Raw genomic sequence first — 20,227 nt, 5'->3', positions numbered from 1 at the left:
TGGACATTCCTTTCTAATATGGTTACCAAACATTAATAGGACTCTTCCAATATTTTTTTCTGATAGGTAGATGATAGAGGGGGGATGAGGATAGAACTCTTTCATAAAGTTATCAATTTTCTTCATTATTTTTCTTTATTATTTAGTTATTCAATTTATATAGCTGCCCATCTTATATCTGTGATTCTGGGTGGCTTACAATTTAAACATAAACAGTTGTTGTTTATTCGTTTAGTCGCTTCCGACTCTTCGTGACTTCATGGACCAGCCCATGCCAGAGCTTCCTGTCGGTCGTCAACACCCCCAGCTCCCCCAGGGACGAGTCCGTCACCTCTAGAATATCATCCATCCATCTTGCCCTTGGTCGGCCCCTCTTCCTTTTGCCTTCCACTCTCCCTAGCATCAGCATCTTCTCCAGGGTGTCCTGTCTTCTCATGATGTGGCCAAAGTATTTCAGTTTTGCCTTTAATATCATTCCCTCAAGTGAGCAGTCTGGCTTGATTTCCTGGAGGATGGACTGGTTGGATCTTCTTGCAGTCCAAGGCACTCTCAGAATTTTCCTCCAACACCACAGTTCAAAAGCATCGATCTTCCTTCGCTCAGCCTTCCTTATGGTCCAGCTCTCACAGCCATATGTTACTACAGGGAACACCATTGCTTTAACTATGCGGGCCTTTGTTGTCAGTGTGATGTCTCTGCTCTTAACTATTGTATCGAGATTTGTCATTGCTCTTCTTCCAAGGATTAAGCGTCTTCTGATTTCCTGACTGCAGTCAGCATCTGCAGTAATCTTTGCACCTAGGAATACAAAGTCTTTCACTGCTTCTACAGTTTCTCCCTCTATTTGCCAGTTATCAATCAAGCTGGTTGCCATAATCTTGGTTTTTTTGAGGTTTAGCTGCAAGCCAGCTTTTGCACTTTCTTCTTTCACCTTCATCATAAGGCTCCTCAGTTCCTCTTCACTTTCAGCCATCAAAGTGGTATCATCTGCATATCTGAGATTGTTAATGTTTCTTCCAGAGATTTTAACTCCAGCCTTGGATTCCTCAAGGCCAGCTTGTCGCATGATGTGTTCTGCATATAAGTTGAATAGGTAGGGTGAGAGTATACAGCCCTGCCGTACTCCTTTCCCAATCTTAAACCAGTCTGTTGTTCCGTGGTCTGTTCTTACTGTTGCTACTTGGTCGTTATACAGATTCTTCAGGAGGCATACAAGATGACTTGGTATCCCCATACCACTAAGAACTTGCCACAATTTGTTATGGTCCACACAGTCAAAGGCTTTAGAATAGTCAATAAAACAGAAATAGATGTTTTTCTGAAACTCCCTGACTTTTTCCATTATCCAGCGGATATTGGCAATTTGGTCTCTAGTTCCTCTGCCTTTTCTAAACCCAGCTTGTACGTCTGGCAATTCTCGCTCCATGAACTGCTGAAGTACCAGTACTGTTATTAGCTACTTTATTCCTAAGAAATAATCTCATTTAAGCAATCAAGATAGTATCTTTCTACTATTATGTACGGGTGGTCCTTGTTTAGCGACCCCAATTGGGACTGTCAACTTGGTCATTAAGTGAAGAGGTCACTAAGTGAAACTGCAACTCTGCTTATGATGTTACTTCAGCTTTCCTTTGCTTTACAGACCTGCAAAGGTGTAAATGCAAGGACTGGTCATAAAGTTACCTTTTTCATCACTGTCATAACTGTGAACGGTTGCTAAGTGAGGCAGTTGCTAAGCAAGGACTACCTATATTTTTATAGACTCCTAGCTAAGTACCTCCTATTGGAAAGAAGGGACATTCCAGTAGTAGTGCAGCTTCTTTGGCTGCTTTCTTCAGAAGTGTGGATAACTTGTGCAAAGCTATCATATGGTCACCCTTTCCATATATTATGCTCCAAATGTGTATAGTGGGATAATTGCTATTTGGAAGATTGCTTTTTTAAATCTATTTCTGGAGGCAATTCATATCCTTCCCCAGGAATATAATCAGTCACATACAAATGGGATTATCAAGACAACTAGAGGGATCAAAAAGAACGAAAAATAAGGAAAGACCTTTTTTCAAGAGGCACAGTCTACCCTCCTTACACTCTACCCTCCTACTGGCTGATGTCATAGCAGTTATGCAGGAACCGAGTGGATGACATAAACTCTGCTGCTACTGACATATGTACAGATTATTAAAAATAAATGCTGTCTCTTCCATAACACAGATTTAGGTCTTACAGCGTGTCTTAAAAAAATTAATCGAATGGATATTGTTCACCTAATGGAAAGTAGCATGGAAATCTCCCGAGATCATGGTCGCACCTATGCAGAAATTGAACAGACAATGGTACTGGATCACAGTGAAGGTAAGAATATGCTTACACATGCATGTTTATTCATTGATAACAAATTGTATTCAATAACCAACAGGCATCCCATACCATAGAGATCATTCCCATCAGTTTATACAGGAATAAATACAATGCTTTTCAATATTGTAGTAGCAATAATCAGAAGTGAATCATCCTGTGCTATATCACTGAATATAGAGAGATCAAATAGTTTAATATGTACTTTGAAATCCTTTCTATATGGTGTTTTATAGATCACTAGCAAGCTCTTAAACTTGAACATACAGCATTAACAGTAATTTACTGTTAAATGTAACAAACTTTTAATTTAAATCTGGAAACTGCTCAGTGTGGGGAGTTGCTTATATATACGGTCTTTTTGCATGAAATCTTTGCTCCACATGACATCACTACAAATCTGCATTTAGATAGAAATTACTTCATGTACAAAGATTAAATGATGGTTGTTTTATTTTGCCTTCAGGGTTCTCTGCACTTCATGAAGATCTATGCAGCACAAGAGATAAAAAGGAGGAAGAATATTCCTTTTCTAAAGACAGTGAGCAATCTGATCATCCTCCCCTTGTTTCAGAAGAAGACCTTTCTGTTAGCTACTCACCCTTGCATGAAGGCACATCTAAGGCTGAGGCAGAAGTGTCTGTGGTAGAACTACTGCACCAAACACAGAAAGATCATGTGAAAGCTGAATTCTCAGGGAAGCCTCATGAGCTGACAGAAGATTCACCTACTGCGCAGGAGTATGTGTAATAATTCTACAGTAGGGCAAAATATATAGCAATAGGAAATATATATTGCATGGAGAACGTATTACATGACCAAGCAACAAATGCAAATTTTGCAAGATTAGAAATCCTTCAACTTTGTCAAGAAAAAATAAATGAGCTAAATAATTTCTAAAACTTCAGAGAAAAACAAATTATATATGATCAATATATGATTTTAAAATATTCTTGGACTTACTAATCTAATTAGAAACAAATCATAGAATTATGATAAGTTTTTACTATGTTTCTAAACATTGTCAAATTTCTGAGCATGGTTTTAGTATGGCAAAATATTAACTGGGTTAGGGAAAGGTAACGTCTCCTTTGAATCAAGCTCAATTCCTAGTGGCATCATTGTCACATCTATCTAGTTTTCTTGGCAACCGTCTGATCTAGAAGTGGTTGGCCACTACCTACTTCTGGGATGTTTTTCAATTTCTCAGTCTCCCATCCGAGTAAACCAGGTCAGACACTGCTCAGCTTTTTGAAATCAGCCAAGGTCATCTAGATACTGAATTACTGGGTGAAATTTTCACTGAGGAGGAGACAGTGCTACCATGAAAGAAGTGTCAATCAGTCAGAGTCCAAAGATTCCCAAAGTGAGTAATCCTTCAGCTTCCCTATTCCTACTCCTGGAAATACACAGATGATTTTTAGAATAAAAGCACCCATGTAATATTACCCTGAATTAAATAAGCACAAAGAGACAATTACTATGGTACATGTGACAAACTAAAAAGAAAACCATTAATGGAACATTCTCATTGATACATTTTTCCTTCTGCTTTTATCCTGTGATGGCTGATTATGAAATTGCTGCCACGAATTCAAGGAGGTTGTTTTCTATCAGAAAGTCCCACCACTCTTAGTCAAAGTGGATCATAGTGGATTAGCTGGAAATGTAGACTGGTTTTGTTTAAGACAAATTTCTGTACAAAATATTGTTAGATGTCTGTTTTTGTCTGATGATACACAGTTTACCTGAAAATAAGTTCTAATATATTTCCGAAGAAATAGGAGAACTTGTAAAATATCAGATTTGTAATCATGAAAATGAGAATTCAGTGAGTATTGAATTCTCACTTGTATTTTCACTCAGCTGTATCCCTATTTATTCACTTCAGAATGTTATGTGCCACTTTTCAAAACAAAGCAAGTGGCTTTATAATAAATCTTATTCCTCAGAAAAAGACTAGAACGAGTAATCATTTGTTTCCTTGAATCTTTATTAACAGGGTCACAACTTCTGGAACAGATTTGACACAAGTGCCCCAAAATGTCAAAACAGCCGGCATTGCCAGTGACAAACTGGGGGATTCTACAGCAAGATGTGAGGACCTTGAAAGGCCTTCCTCTCATACTCCAACGTTTCATGATCGAACTGATTCCCCCATTGTGGAAGAACCTGAAGACCATTGCTTCCACCAAGAAGATGCGCATCCAAGGAAAAATAGCCTGGTGATTGTTGAATCCACCGATGAACAGTCTGAAAAATTAGAAAGATATGAAGAAGAATTGTTAGAAAAAGTAAGTCACAACACTAACACGATGTATCAGGTAGTGCCCTTTGAACAATTTATGATTGGGAAGAAGAAAAACTTTACATAACCTTATTTAGTATTTGGAATAATACAGATAATAAGAAACAGGGCTTTTCCCACACAATAGATTGAAAGACAGTTCTAAGAAAAGAAAGACAGATGCACTGAAAAATGCAAAGCAGTAACAGAGAAGCGAAGAGAGAGAAACTGACTAAAAAGCTGCTATCAGCTGAGTGAGAACAGAATAGGCCTGAACTGAAAAATCTGAAATGGATTTAAGAAGAATTCTTTGGAAAGAAAAAAAGAAGAAAAATGTAGCAAGATTAAGATACAGTATTTTTGTACTGTATGATCTCTGTATGGGAAGAAAAAAAGGCAGCAAATGTTCTGAAAGCTTTTCCAAACACATATATTGGCAGCAAAAGCATTTGTTCCATCTACACACTTTTCACTGGCGCTTTTAATTCCCACAGAGAATGCATCGGGAATTGCATTGTGAATGAAAATGCACTTTTGCTCCATGGCAATTGGGCATTGTCAGTTTTTTCTTTAAAAAAAATCAGTTAAAGCAGAAAATAAGAGAGCTGCACAATTTTTTTTCCAAAGAGGTGCTTGGGAACATTTAGCAGCATGCATGGAGCAGCTGTCTTTGACTGGAGAAGCAACTTTATCCAGGTGTGTCTGGCTGCTTTGGAAGCTGTCCTTGACCATACCTGCATGCTAGTCCATGCACAACTATTTCACTCACTGGGAAAAATGAAATGAACTGGCTGTACAGGCACGAGACACGTGGAAACAGCCAGAATCAGCTTCTGAAGCAACCGCACGAGCCTGAAAAAGGAATGGCTGCTTCAACGCTGTAAAAAGAGGTATTTCACTGAACCACTTCGTTCAAAGGTTTTGCTCACCTCTAGAAAATAACTGATTTTTTCCTTGAAAACTCAGTTACGATGCTTGGATTGTCCAATGTAACAGTGACCCAAATGTCAGCATCCCACCTATAGTCCTTCACAGCTACCTGGTACTTTGCAAGTTGCCACTGTGGCATCTCAGCCATCATTAAGCCTTTAAGAAACCTGTCCCAAGTCTCACTGCATATGAATCACAACAGCAAATATGTAATGGGAAGATTTTGTTTCCAGGATCTTTAGCTGAAGACACTGCTGCTGCAAAGGTGAAAAAGATTTTTGAAAATATCCCAGGAGTATTTCAATCAAAATAACAGTGTTTTCTAAGCGTAAAGGAGTTCTATCTCTCTATAATCTTTACTGGCTAAAAGACAGAAGCTAATACATTTTAGTAATTACTAAGTAACTCAAAATTACAATATAGTCTAGTTCATAATTGACAGGTTGTTGGAAACTCTTATCTGATTAGTCTAACTGGGTTTATGGAAGATGAAGTTTTAATCAGATCTGCACTATTCAAACTGATGCACTGCTCTTAGTACATGGTATCAAAAGAAAGTTGAAGGCAGGTTTTCCAAGATTGCAACAGGCTAAGGTGCCATCAGATATAAAAAGGAGATTTCAGTATCTTACTGTATGTTCAGAGGAAGGAAGGAAGGAAGGAAGGAAGGAAGGAAGGAAGGGAGGAAGGGAGGAAGGAAGGAAGGAAGGAAGGAAGGAAGGAAGGAAGGAAGGAAGGAAGGAAGGAAGGAAGGAAGGAGTAGTGTGGCATATTTTGTAGGGTATCTCGTTCCAGCAAGCATTGGTATGGTGTTCGTTGTGTTATTAGAAAAGGGCCCAAGTATTCATTCATATGTATAGTTACAGTATGATGAGAGCAATGCTTCCATGCTTCCACTAGGAGCTAGCAGAGGAATTAGGTGAGCTGGAGGTCAGCTCAGATGAGGAAGAGATGGTAACTACCAGGGTCGTTCGCCGCCGGGTGATTATTCAGGTACAGGAGTGTTGAACTATTGCACGTACCAGTGGCAATTATGTCCTGGTTATACCTTTAGAACCCACCCCTACCCCAAAGGCCTGTTCCTGAAGTGCCCCCTTGGCTGACAATGCACTGATGAATTTGGCATGTTCCTGGATAATGCATGTCCAATGATTAACATAAATATTTTTCCAGTTTGATCTGGAAAGTCAAGAAATGGAAATCCAAATGGTGGACATTTAATTTGCATTTTGAGAAAGATTATCCCCCAGAAAGGACAAACAGTTTGATTTGCTGCTTTAGCACCACCTACCAACCAAATTCTTTCTTGTTCCAAGTTTGCATGCTTTTAAAAAGGTTTTATTTGCAAAACTTTTAATAGAGTTGGAGCAATTTGCCTCAGTGCTTCTTGCTTAATTTATGCTGCTGTTGTTGTTTTAACCAACTAACTTCTGCTATTCAGTTTATTTAAAATAGCCAGTTATTTTTTCTGAACTCCGTTCTTTGTTCAATAGGCTGATGATGTGCCTGAAATGCCACCAGAAGCGGTAACGGAGGAACAGTACACGGATGAACATGGCCATATTGTGGTGAAGAAGGTATTCAGATAATGGTTTCATGGGGAAAGTATAAAGAGCACTTTAGTACATTAATTATATTTGACCCATTTCAAGTGTTGCAGAGTTATATTGTGGGACGTGCCATTCTAGGACATTTTAACATATGTAACAAGGAAATCTTTTATGGGAAGTGACTATTTAGGCTCTATGCATTTCACAGCTACTTTACATGGGATAAAACAAACCATTTTATCCCATATAACTGTTGCACAAAACCAGAAAATCCTTATTCATTTTACAAGAGATCTGGGAGCAGAGCAGTTGAAAGTATATTTTGCAAAATTTGTTATGAGCTTTTTTCTTGATTTTGATAAAATAGTATACATTTCTATATACTTTTATATAGGAATATTTGCAAAATCATGGGAGTAGAAGCATGTTAAAATAGGCTGTAATGTATTCAATAATATATACCTTGTGATGGATATATTAAAATTGCTTTGAAATAGCATTTCAAAGGTCTAATTCTTAACTGAAAATGTGCTTCATATTACCTGCTAATAAAATGCCTTCCCCAGTCGTCGCCTTCCCCAGCAAGCTGGGTACTCATTTTACCAACCTCAGAAGGATGGAAGGCTGAGTCGACCTGAGCCGGCTATCCAAGAATCCAGCTTCCGCTGGGATCGAACTCGGGTCGTGGGGAGAGTTTCGGTTGCAATACTGCCACCTACCACTCTGCACAACACGAGGCTCCTGCTAATAAAATAGCAAGTTAAGGCTCATTTGTGCATGCAAACAGAGAAAGAATGCTAGATATTTTAAAGGACAAATAAGACAGTTACGATTTAAAATTCAACCACCTAGTAACAGAACTTTTGATAAACATGCCACCCCATTAGGTCACTAGGAAAATCATCAGGCGATTCGTTTTACCAGATGGAACAGAAAAAGAAGAAGTTGTGATGCAGGGAGAACCTCAAGAACCTGTTACACTGGAAGAGGGAGACAGTTATTCCAAAGTTCTAAAGCGGCTGGTGTTGAAGAGTGACAGTGAACAATCAGAGGTTGTTACCTTTTTTCTGCCAAGGTTTTATTTGTTGAGAAGTGAATTTTCAAAATTGGCACTAGTATTACCCCAACAGAAATTACTCGATTGCATTTAATTGTAAACTTTGTTCCATAAGGCTCATGTGTACATCCCTTATTTAGACTCCCTTATTTTGCGTTTTTGTTTTTAATGGTGATTGTTGTTCACATTTGTAGGTTAACTGGAAAATGGGTTTTATTGGGGGCATTTGAGAGTTTCGTATGGTTTTATATTTTTGTTGGATTGATTGATTCCTTTGTTTAATAAATAAATAAATAAGGGGTGATTCACACAGGGATGTACACCTAAGCATGCAGAGCTGTTAAGGCAATTTGAAAAAGAGGTGATTGAATCTTGTGACTGGAGTTTACTCATAACAGAGATTTTTCTCCTTTTCTCTCTAAAACATTTTTGTGTTGGAAATAGAAATACAACTGGAAAATTAAAAGGCTACAAACATAACTACATCCTGAAATAGACACACTGACACAGTAACAGAAACATGACTTTTACAGGCAAAGAGCTAGTTAATTGCTGAATGGTAGGACCAGTTAATTTTATGACTTTATGCTTTAATTTATGTTTTTACTACATGCCAGGCTTGACTTTGAAATCCAACACAGTCTTGCATGGCTGAAAGAGAAAACCATGCATTCGGTTTTTGAGGTTTTGTTTTTGTTTTATGTTTTGCTTTCAAGCCAGATTTGACTCCCAGTGACTACACAGGCACATTCAATGTTCTTGGCAACATTTTTCAGAAGTGGTTTGCTGTTGACTTTTTCCTTGATCTAAGAGAGAAATACCCAAAATCATCCACTTGGCTTCTGGACTTAGGGCAGGAGTAGATCTTAGATCTTCCCACTCCTAGTCCAGCATGTTAACCAATGGACCAAGCTGTCTCTCATTTTTACAATATGTAAATCAGACTAGATGAGTAGCTCAAAGAACTAGACACACTTTCCTATGAAACGTTTTGTGATAACGTTACTGATTCATTCGTTTCTTAGAAAATGCTGTAGTTGGGGGCTAGACTTGTTAAAGAATTGCTCTACAAGTCTTATGTTCATTTAACTGAAGAAGCCAGATAAATAAGTAGCAAAATTATGTTTTTGGCATTATCTAATTGCCCAATAACCTTGCTTCTGGCATAAGTATCCAATGATTCATGAAATCTCTTTCATAGATGACCTTTTCTGAGCCAAGTGTTTTATCAAGTGCCTCAGAATTCCAGGCTGAACCAGTAGAAGGCCGCAAGGTCAGCAAAGTTATAAAAACTACTGTAGTGCATGGGGAGAGAATGGAAAAACATCACGGAGATTCTAGTTTAGCAATGGATCTTCCATCAGCCAAAGATGACTTCGAAGAGGTGAGATATTTTTATGTTTTTGGCAACACCACAAGAACTGCAGTAGTACAAAGGGCAGAAACATATACAATATATGTTTCTCTGTACATAGAGAAAATATTAATAGCTAATTGTAGTGAAGCACATGTAGAGTTTTGATTATAGAAATTATCCTTATTTTTTTCAGTATGGTCAGAGAAACTCAATATAAACATTCACAAAGCTTTTCATCCCTCTGAAAGAGACCAGAGAATATCACCAAATGGAACCTAGTGAGAGATCTCTCTGGAGTTTAGATCTTATACAAAGCTGCAAAAAGGTGCTTTGCTGTGCTTTTATGATGCTTTAAGCAAAGCATTCATTTGGAGCTGCTCTAAAAGCAGTGCTGCCACCCCATTTCTAGAGAACAAAGCAAAACTGTCATATTCCTTCACTCACGGTCACTCTGATGGCCTCCTCCAGGATATCCAGCAGCTGGAAGGAACTTCTATACTGAGGTTGCACATACTTTGTGCATGTACAGAAGCCTTTTCTTCTGCTTCCAATTAGTTAAGTAGATCATTTCCAGTATCTCATTTAAAGGAAGAGATACAGGAAGAGGCACATGTACAGGAACATTTTCTACCTACTGAATCTCCCAGAAGAAGCAATTGAAACAATTAAAAGTGCTTCAACACCACAAGTCATGTCACCACCACTCCTTGACAAGACCACTTGGGGCCAACTTACATAGGCATACTTATTATTAAACAGTGAATTTAGTTGGAGCCTTTCAGAATTGCCACATTTTTCCAGGCAAAAGGAGAATCAGGCTTCCTCAGTTTGGAAGCAGTTCTACAGTAGGACTTGGAAGTTTATCAAAGATTAGTAAATACAAACATTTTCCAGATTCATTTGGATCAGGACTGTAAAATCATGATATCTAATTTGATTAAAAATATTATCCAGTATTGGTTGAACAAATAGAATACAGACAATTTCTGCTCAGGTAGGAGTGATGTCTGCACCACCCTCTTTGTACCATATTTCCAGTTTGAACAAAAGCAGCATTCTTAGACTGGATAAATTTAAACATAGTATGCCAGACCACAGTGGAAAGCATCATAGTTGAGGACTGTAAGAGAGAAATCTCCAGTATGAAGGTACTCTAACAATGTAACTCGATTTGCAAGTGAGGTTATTTTACTCATAAATCAGAAGAGCAGAATTTGTAACTGGAAAAGGATTAACATACAGAACTTCCACTCAGGTTATAAGAAATATAATTTATGGCTTCAGTGTTTATATCCCATTTGAAATGTATATGTGATCAGGTTAACCTTGGATCGAATAACTTTTTTTGTCTAAGTGCCTTCTTCCTAATAAGCAAAATTCCAACTATTAGTAAGACTGGGGCTCTTTCTACCCTCTCTCGGTTCCCTCAAGGAAAAAAGGCCTTGTTCTTCGCAAGAGTTCACTTGTCTCCACCAGGAGTTCATGAGAATTAATTCTCAGTAAGAGTAGATTCTATTGTTTTGCCACACATTTCAAAAATTCTTAGTAAGTACAGAAGATGCAAGCTATGCAATTAATACTTACTTCTTATATACATAAATATAATTTTCTCATTGGTTGTTCTGATATTTTAGCAGGTTGATATAATTAAATTGTATTTGGGGTCTTTCATGCTACAGTTATGCTTCCTGTTTTACTTTAGGCCCTGAGTTACATAGGTAACAAAATGAAAATTGAAGTCCCCCCATTAGTAGAGAAAGAGGTCATGAAAGAGGATGGTTCGCTTATTAAAAGGTTTGAGTTGGCATGACACTGGCTTGTTCAGTGGCCAAAGATTTAACAGACTAACTCTAATAGTACTTGAGTAAAATAATATCAACTTGAAGTCTCAGTGTCTTAAGCGTTACTTGGAAACTAACATACTTTGTGGAAGAGGGGAGAAACAACTGATGGAACAAACAGTTGTTTTGGAAATAGTTGAATTACAATTCTGATCCTAAGTTCTTAATGCTAGCATTGTAGAAAAATTTTGCATGAAATATTTAACTACATTGTGGGGAAGTCAGTTTGTCATGAGAGCAGGAAAACCTTGGAAATGACCTGGACAATTAATTTAAATGGTTTAGGTTCAGCTCCAAAAAGACCCAAGATCTGGGAGAAGGGGCTAAACTAAAGCCCCCCATCAGTGTCCATGTCACTGAAACTACTTACCTGGGGGTTAATTATGATTTCAATGCTATTGCTACTGCCATTTCAAATGTTCATATCCACAACTATATAGGCAGAATATATCCTATACTGTATGGAAATGTGTGGGAGGGTAGCCGCCCCCAACTCTGTCTATGTGGACTCCAGTCTCACTACCACTGCTTTTTAGGCATCAATTTTTGTTTAAAAATATTTAATTAAGGACGTCCATGTTTCCCAAAGCTGTCAAATTTTTAACATTTGTTGAAATTCCATTTTTTGTAATTGAGACCTCTTGGTTCAGAACCTAAATTTTGTTGAAACAAAGAACACATATGCTCTGACAACATGAAGAAGACTATAACATTTTAAGATGAGTACCTTAATTGTCTTTTATACTGTACATGTTATGCATACCCATTTTCTTCAATATTTAAATTGTCTCTTAGATCTTTGAGCATAGTTCAAGTGCTTCAGGCACAGTTCAGACAAAGTTACTTCCTTCTGCACCAAACTCATGGGCAGAGCAATCCTATTATGTTTAATTAATGAATAACTCCCAAATGACTCTGGGAGTCTTACATAATTAAAAAATCTAAATTGTACTCCAACAATTCTAAAACTCTGCCAGCAACAAACAAGCACAGTAAAAATGAGGGAAGAAAGCTATTTATTCTTTCTGTTCCTTTTCTGATTCAACTGTTCATTTAATTCTGTTTACTTTTCTACCAATCATTTGTAATGCATGTGAAGCCAGTTCAGTTATGGGCAAAATTTCCAGTCTGCCCACTGTCACATTCCCTCTCTGATGTCAGAATTTGTAGTAATAGTAAATTTTCTCAAAGGGTAATCTGATGTTGCATTTTCACCTTTGAAGTCAGAACATGTCTATTTTCCCCAAATAGTCAATAAGGTAATGGCAACCCACCCCAGTATTCTTGCCGTGAAAACTAAATGGATCAGTACAACCAGAGATATGTCGGTATGCCATCGGAAGATGAGACCCCCAGGTCGGAAGATGGTCAAAATGCTACTGGGGAGGAACAGAGGATGAGCTCAACTAGCCCCAGACGTGATGACGCAGCTAGCTCAAAGCCGAAAGGACGGCTAGCGGCCGACGGTGCTGGTGGTGAACGGCGAATCCGATGTTCTAAGGATCAACACACCATTGGAACCTGGAATGTAAGATCTATGAGCCAGGGCAAATTGGATGTGGTTATTGGTGAGATGTCAAGATTAAAGATAGACATCCTGGGTGTCAGTGAACTGAAATGGACTGGAATGGGCCACTTCACATCAAATGACCACCAGATCTACTACTGTGGACAAGAGGATCACAGAAGAAATGGAGTAGCCTTCATAATTAATAGTAAAGTGGCTAAAGCAGTGCTTGGATACAACCCAAAAAACGACAGAATGATCTCAATTCGAATTCAGGGCAAGCCATCTAACATCACAGTGATCCAAATATACGCCCCAACCACAAATGCTGAAGAAGCTGAAGTAGAGCAGTTCTATGAGGATCTGCAGCACCTACTGGACAACACACCTAAAAGAGATGTTATTTTCATCACAGGAGACTGGAATGCTAAGGTGGGCAGTCAAATGACACCTCGAATTACAGGTAAGTATGGCCTGGGAGAACAAAATGAAGCAGGACATAGGCTGATAGAATTTTGCCAAGACAACTCACTCTGCATAACAAACACTCTCTTCCAACAACCTAAGAGACGGCTTTATACATGGACTTCACCAGATGGACAACACCGAAATCAGATTGATTACATCCTTTGCAGCCAAAGGTGGCGGACATCTGTACAGTCGGTAAAAACAAGGCCTGGAGCTGACTGTAGTTCAGATCACGAACTTCTTCTTGCACAATTTAGGATCAGACTAAAGAGATTACGGAAGACCCACAGATCAGCTAGATATGAGCTCACTAATATTCCTAACGAATATGCAGTGGAGGTGAGGAATCGATTTAAGTGACTGGACTTAGTAGATAGGGTCCCAGAAGAACTCTGGACAGAAGTTGGCAGCATTGTTCAGGAGGCGGCAACAAAATACATCCCAAAGAAAGAGAAAACCAAGAAGGCAAAGTGGCTGTCTGCTGAGACACTAGAAGTAGCCCAAGAAAGAAGGAAAGCAAAAGGCAACAGTGATAGGGGGAGATATGCCCAATTAAATGCAAAATTCCAGAGATTAGCCAGAAGAGATAAGGAATTATTTTTAAACAAGCAATGCGCGGAAGTGGAAGAAGACAATAGAATAGGAAGGACAAGAGACCTCTTCCAGAAAATTAGAAACATTGGAGGTAAATTTCAGGCCAAAATGGGTATGATCAAAAACAAAGGTGGCAAGGACCTAACAGAAGAAGAAGAGATCAAGAAAAGGTGGCAAGAATATACAGAAGACCTGTATAGGAAGGATAACAATATTGGGGATAGCTTTGACGGCGTGGTCAGTGAGCTAGAGCCAGACATCCTGAAGAGTGAGGTTGAATGGGCCTTAAGAAGCATTGCTAATAACAAGGCAGCAGGAGACGACGGCATCCCAGCTGAACTGTTCAAAATCTTGCAAGATGATGCTGTCAAGGTAATGCATGCTATATGCCAGCAAATTTGGAAAACACAAGAATGGCCATCAGATTGGAAAAAATCAATTTATATCCCCATACCAAAAAAGGGAAACACTAAAGAATGTTCAAACTATCGAACAGTGGCACTCATTTCACATGCCAGTAAGGTAATGCTCAAGATCCTGCAAGGTAGACTTCAGCAATTCATGGAGCGAGAATTGCCAGATGTACAAGCTGGGTTTAGAAAAGGCAGAGGAACTAGAGACCAAATTGCCAATATCCGCTGGATAATGGAAAAAGCCAGGGAGTTTCAGAAAAACATCTATTTCTGTTTTATTGACTATTCTAAAGCCTTTGACTGTGTGGACCATAACAAATTGTGGCAAGTTCTTAGCGGTATGGGGATACCAAGTCATCTTGTATGCCTCCTGAAGAATCTGTATAACGACCAAGTAGCAACAGTAAGAACAGACCACGGAACAACGGACTGGTTTAAGATTGGGAAAGGAGTACGGCAGGGCTGTATCCTCTCACCCTACCTATTCAACTTGTATGCAGAACACATCATGCGACAAGCTGGCCTTGAGGAATCCAAGGCTGGAGTTAAAATCTCTGGAAGAAACATTAACAATCTCAGATATGCAGATGATACCACTTTGATGGCTGAAAGTGAAGAGGAACTGAGGAGCCTTATGATGAAGGTGAAAGAAGAAAGTGCAAAAGCTGGTTTGCAGCTAAACCTCAAAAAAACCAAGATTATGGCAACCAGCTTGATTGATAACTGGCAAATAGAGGGAGAAAATGTAGAAGCAGTGAAAGACTTTGTATTCCTAGGTGCAAAGATTACTGCAGATGCTGACTGCAGTCAGGAAATCAGAAGACGCTTAATCCTTGGGAGAAGAGCAATGACAAATCTCGATAAAATAGTTAAGAGCAGAGACATCACACTGACAACAAAGGCCCGCATAGTTAAAGCAATGGTGTTCCCTGTAGTAACATATGGCTGTGAGAGCTGGACCATAAGGAAGGCTGAGCGAAGGAAGATAGATGCTTTTGAACTGTGGTGTTGGAGGAAAATTCTGAGAGTGCCTTGGACTGCAAGAAGATCAAACCAGTCCATCCTCCAGGAAATAAAGCCAGACTGCTCACTTGAGGGAATGATATTAAAGGCAAAACTGAAATACTTTGGCCACATAATGAGAAGACAGGACACCCTGGAGAAGATGCTGATGCTGGGGAGAGTGGAAGGCAAAAGGAAGAGGGGCCGACCAAGGGCAAGATGGATGGATGATATTCTAGAGGTGACGGACTCGTCCCTGGGGGAGCTGGGGGTGTTGACGACCGACAGGAAGCTCTGGCGTGGGCTGGTCCATGAAGTCACGAAGAGTCGGAAGCGACTAAACGAATAAACAACAAAAGTCAATAAGGTCATATCTTCCCCATACCTTGTACCAGCCAGACAGGTTGGGAATACAGCTCAAATTTCTGGAGAAGGATACAGTATTTATTATATAGTTCCTTCTTTATTTTAATGACTTAGGAGGAAGAAGAGGGAAAAACAAGATATGGTTTATTTGTTGTAGTATGGAATGCTGCTGATTAGGAATCTACCCACTCCAGTCTATTCCTCCTAATTTCCTCTCCCCCCAAAAGTTGATAAGCTCCCACATGTGCATGTGTATATAATATTTCTAAAAGCCATGAGCTTTCCTAAATCCATGGATCCCTCCCTCTTGTGTGTGGATGGTGCCATTTTGACAATATAACTAGTAGCATTCGTTAGTTAAACATCAGAAATAGAAGGAATGATGGAATGCTTTTAATGATGTATTAATAACAATAGAATGAGATTTTTAAAATCAAATAGTTAAACAGCCTAGTACATTTATTTCTTGAGGCTTGCTGTGAGACTCAAAGAGCCTAATATTCCTCCCCCAAAACCAAGAAGTCAGCAGAGGATACCTCCATGGTTCTCAAGGATATAACTGAAGGGAAAAAGCTGGCCTTTTGACCTAATAAATTACTTCTGTGATGTAATTCTGTGTGATTCCCATCACTGCAAAAATCTCTTACTTGAAGAGAAGTAGTAGTAAAAAAAAGTATATATGCAATATAGCTTTACATCCCTTTACCTGTCTCAATGTGTAATACTGAATGACACATTTGTTTATTTATTGACTTGTATTCCATCTTCCTATCCGTGAGGTACTTTGAAGTAAAATCCTTAAATATGGGGAAGAATGACAAAAATTGGAAGGTTTATAGTGAGGGATACAATTGCCCTTCCATCATTTATCCTGTTAATGTTTCCCTGTTGAGCTGGGTTAGAACATTTGACTCTAGCATGACAAAGGCACTGATGTTACAAAGCAACTATGTCTCTCTAAGTATTCTTTTCCCAGTAGCAGGAAGGGAAAAAAAAAACCTTAAAGAAACACGTTCATAACTGGATGTTTCTGACTGGTAACATTTTTGCATGTTTGTACTATTTTTACAAGTTTTTAACATCTGTGTGAAAGCATGCATTTGTAATATTGAGTTCTAAAGGGGTATAGATCTTGGGTTGTTAAACAAACAACTTTTAGTACCATGAGGATTAAATTATCTATTATGCTGGATTCCAAGCCTTAATGGCCTAGAATTCAGTTCATCAGTTACTGAAAAGCATAAATGAGTGAGTATGGTGATATGATTTTTCCCCATATTGTTTTACAAGAGTACTGTACATGCATGTATATTAACGTAAAAGTTCGAACAGTACAAAAGGACAGTTTAAACTATCCTGTTCTTACTCTACATAGTATTGTGACAAAACCGGCACTGGCTTGACTTGTTGATCTTAGTAAGAACTCGGCTACAGTCTGTACCCACGTTCCATTTAGGCAACCACTTCCTCCCTGCCTGCGGGAGTTTATGCCATAAGAATTTTTTCAGGAAGTTACAAGTTGCTGACACTTTAACAAACCTGCCCATTTAAACTTGATTGTAAATTTAGGCTTGTGTTGTGAAAATGTAGCATAAGAAAGGAAGCTTTTTATTATTATTATTTCACTGATACTTCACATATAAATATTTATTCAGCACTTTTCCTAGCTCTTCCAAGTCAAATGCAGTCACTGTCTTTTCACCTATGGGAACTCAAAACTCATGCTAGAATTTTAAAATGAAAAAAAAACAGAATGCAATTTCCTTAAGAAATCCTACAAATTCATTCATTGCCCTTTTGACTCCTTATAGGACAACAATGAGTAAAGCTAGTACACAGAAGAGGACTGTGGTTAAGGACCAGTATGGAAACCGGATTCATGTGGAGCTGCTGGAGGACACACCAGAAGCACTACCCCAGGATGACCTTCAGCATGACCTTCAGCAATTATTAAGGCATTTCTGCAAAGATGAGCTGAAGAAAGAGGCCAAATGAGATGCTGCTAAATCCCATCCACAGACCACCACACATAACCATTAACTATCCAGCTTTATTCAACTTTCTTTTATCATAGGTGTTATTATTTAACATAATCATCAGGGAACACTGCTGTTTCTACTTTGAGCATATAGGGTAGGGTTTTTGTTTCATTTCCTTTGTTTCTAAATATCTGTAAGCTAATTTGTGACCAAAGATCACATCCTTCATTCTGGATGAAGAATTTATCTACTAACAGTCATAGACTTTGTGCTCTACTGACAGTCTGTCACACTTGTCATTTTTATTTTTCTTTGCTTTTGCATCAGATCCATAAACACATAAGTTTCTTCCACAGGCCTCTTCAAATGACAGTGTACATGTGTTTTTTAAAGGAGGTTATTAACTTTAAACTGTAAATAGATAAAGTGTGTGGATTCACAAGACGGAAAGAAGCACTGCCTATTGTGACTACATTTAGCATCAGGACTACAAGGTTTGTTGAAGAACAATTCATGTAATACTGCTAACACAATCCATTAAGACTAGGACATGGATCTACCAAGAGCGAAACAAGTCAGTCCTCCTGTGTTCCTAGGACTTCCAGTGTAATGAATTACTTGACTAAAAAGTTTCTGAAAGTCAGGACAAATTCCAGATGTTTCCCTTGCAAGACAGTTGATTGCAGCCATTACTGTTTCTTTGCTTCCTGGGAAAGCCACCTCAAGATTTCCTGAAGGAAAATATACCCAGTTAGATACAGCGTGCTAGCAGCTTTATCTGTGGCACTTTTGCATACTGTATTCAAATCTTTTAGATCAGGGACATGAAACTGGGTGCACTCAACCATTCTGGTGACTGTACTGTTTTGATCACTCCTTTAGCAAACCACGCTGTCTTAGAAGTGGTTGTTTCTTCTGGCCACTGCACTATAGACATTTTGAAGGAGGAAAAGAAACCCATACCCTTCAGAAAACCCTTCGGAAAAAAATTGATTTATCACATTCTGTCAAGATTGTCTCTTAATCTGGGACATGCATGTGGCACTGGGGTATAAAAACATGACCTTTCTGTAATCATGCCAATTACTTCTCATCCTTCCTAGCACTGAGCGAGCAGGCGTTAACATCCTATTTGAGGTTTTTCTCTGAAGTTTTACTTAGGAGGAGACAGGAATCCACCAAGCATTTTTTTTTTTCTTGCTATTTTATTTATAGTCCTTAACCACCTTTCAAGCATTATCATGTAAATGTCTGCACTTTGATTTTCCAAGAAGGGCATATATGACACTGGAATTATTCTGTGGTCTGTACCTAATTCTAATAGTGGTCTGAAGCTCTGTAGCATTTTAACATATATATGTAATATATATGTAAATATATATATATATATATATATATATATATATATATATATATATGAAATGATACACATTGTGAATCAGTTATTTGATAAACACAAAATATATTCAGCAATGATGAGTCAAGTCCTCTAGGGCTGAATATTTTTCAAAACCTCCCTAGACTTTCTTTCTTTAAACAAACAAAAAACAACTCACTCAGTGCTCAGAATGCCGAAAATAAACGTTAGGAATGGCACCTCCTCATTAAGTAACAATGCCAAGAGAAAGGAAACATTTAAGGAGGTTTTGGTTTCCTGCTTTAAAACAACCCTACTCAGTGCCATGCAAATTTGTTGTGTTGGCAAAGCAGGACACAAGCACTTATGACTGCCAACGTGAAAGGAGACCTAATTGCAGGACACACAATAGCTCATTTCTCATTGTCAAGAACATCACTGTTTAACCTTCAAGACTGGGGCTCTACAAGAAATGCATTTCTGTTGTGTTATTTGCGGTGCAGATGATGTTCTGTGTAACAGCATAATGGCTATTCTCCTTTTTCAGTTTTGAATTTTTGCTGTGTTATCAGAGAACTTGAATACTGTGAGAAGGTGATTTTAAGTTGATAAATCAGCATCTTGTTCCCATGGTGATAACACTTAACTGAATATATCTATGAGGGCATGTATTAAAGATGTAAAACAAACAAACAACAGCACTAACAATACATAGCTGCAATGTGTACAATGGCTGATTTAATTAAATAAAAATGTAAAAGTGTTAAATGTAGCCATGATAGTATGCTCTCTTTTTTGGCATTTAGAATGGGGAAATTATTTGGAAACTTTAATTGCAAAATTACAATCCTGGCAATGTCTACATTGTTATGGTTAATTTTATGTAAGAGTTAATGAAGATCTTCAAAATCCCAAATGGCTTAAATAATTTAGGGTCGATTTCCTCCATTCTGCCCAGCTTGTACCCTCAAATCTGAGAAGAGAAGCATATCTACATCCCAAAAGTGGCAAAGGCACATTTGATGGGAACAAGGAAAAAGACCACTTCAGTGTAGAATTTCCTAAAGGAGGGAACTTCTCAATACCTTCTTTTTTAGCAAGACTTTCCCGCTAAAGGCAAGGTGAATATGTTATCTGCTATCTCTGCCTGTTGTTGTTAGA

General features: G+C 38.4%; 1 protein-coding gene across 29 annotated transcripts in view; it reads left to right on the top strand.

Annotated features, from left to right (window-relative positions):
* ANK2 (ankyrin 2) overlaps nucleotides 1–19,071 on the top strand; it is a 337,224-nt gene extending 318,153 nt beyond the window's left edge. For 26 of the 29 annotated variants that reach the window (XM_063310220.1, XM_063310221.1, XM_063310222.1 and 23 more), the window contains 9 exons: nucleotides 2,215–2,355; nucleotides 2,825–3,098; nucleotides 4,361–4,652; nucleotides 6,476–6,568; nucleotides 7,069–7,152; nucleotides 8,013–8,177; nucleotides 9,384–9,566; nucleotides 11,242–11,333; nucleotides 17,542–19,071. In XM_063310220.1, the coding sequence (XP_063166290.1) occupies nucleotides 2,215–2,355; nucleotides 2,825–3,098; nucleotides 4,361–4,652; nucleotides 6,476–6,568; nucleotides 7,069–7,152; nucleotides 8,013–8,177; nucleotides 9,384–9,566; nucleotides 11,242–11,333; nucleotides 17,542–17,725 (1,508 nt within the window). In that variant the 3' untranslated portion in view covers nucleotides 17,726–19,071. The remainder of the gene's footprint in view (nucleotides 1–2,214; nucleotides 2,356–2,824; nucleotides 3,099–4,360; nucleotides 4,653–6,475; nucleotides 6,569–7,068; nucleotides 7,153–8,012; nucleotides 8,178–9,383; nucleotides 9,567–11,241; nucleotides 11,334–17,541) is intronic. The other 3 variants (XM_063310243.1, XM_063310223.1, XM_063310229.1) reach the window with 2 other exon arrangements.
* Nucleotides 19,072–20,227: the final 1,156 nt, after the last annotated feature.

Source organism: Candoia aspera, chromosome 8 (genome assembly GCF_035149785.1).
Source record: "Candoia aspera isolate rCanAsp1 chromosome 8, rCanAsp1.hap2, whole genome shotgun sequence".
Taxonomy (NCBI): domain Eukaryota; kingdom Metazoa; phylum Chordata; class Lepidosauria; order Squamata; family Boidae; genus Candoia; species Candoia aspera.
Note: the sequence above shows the minus strand (reverse complement) of the source record. Positions and strands in the feature narration are given on the sequence as shown.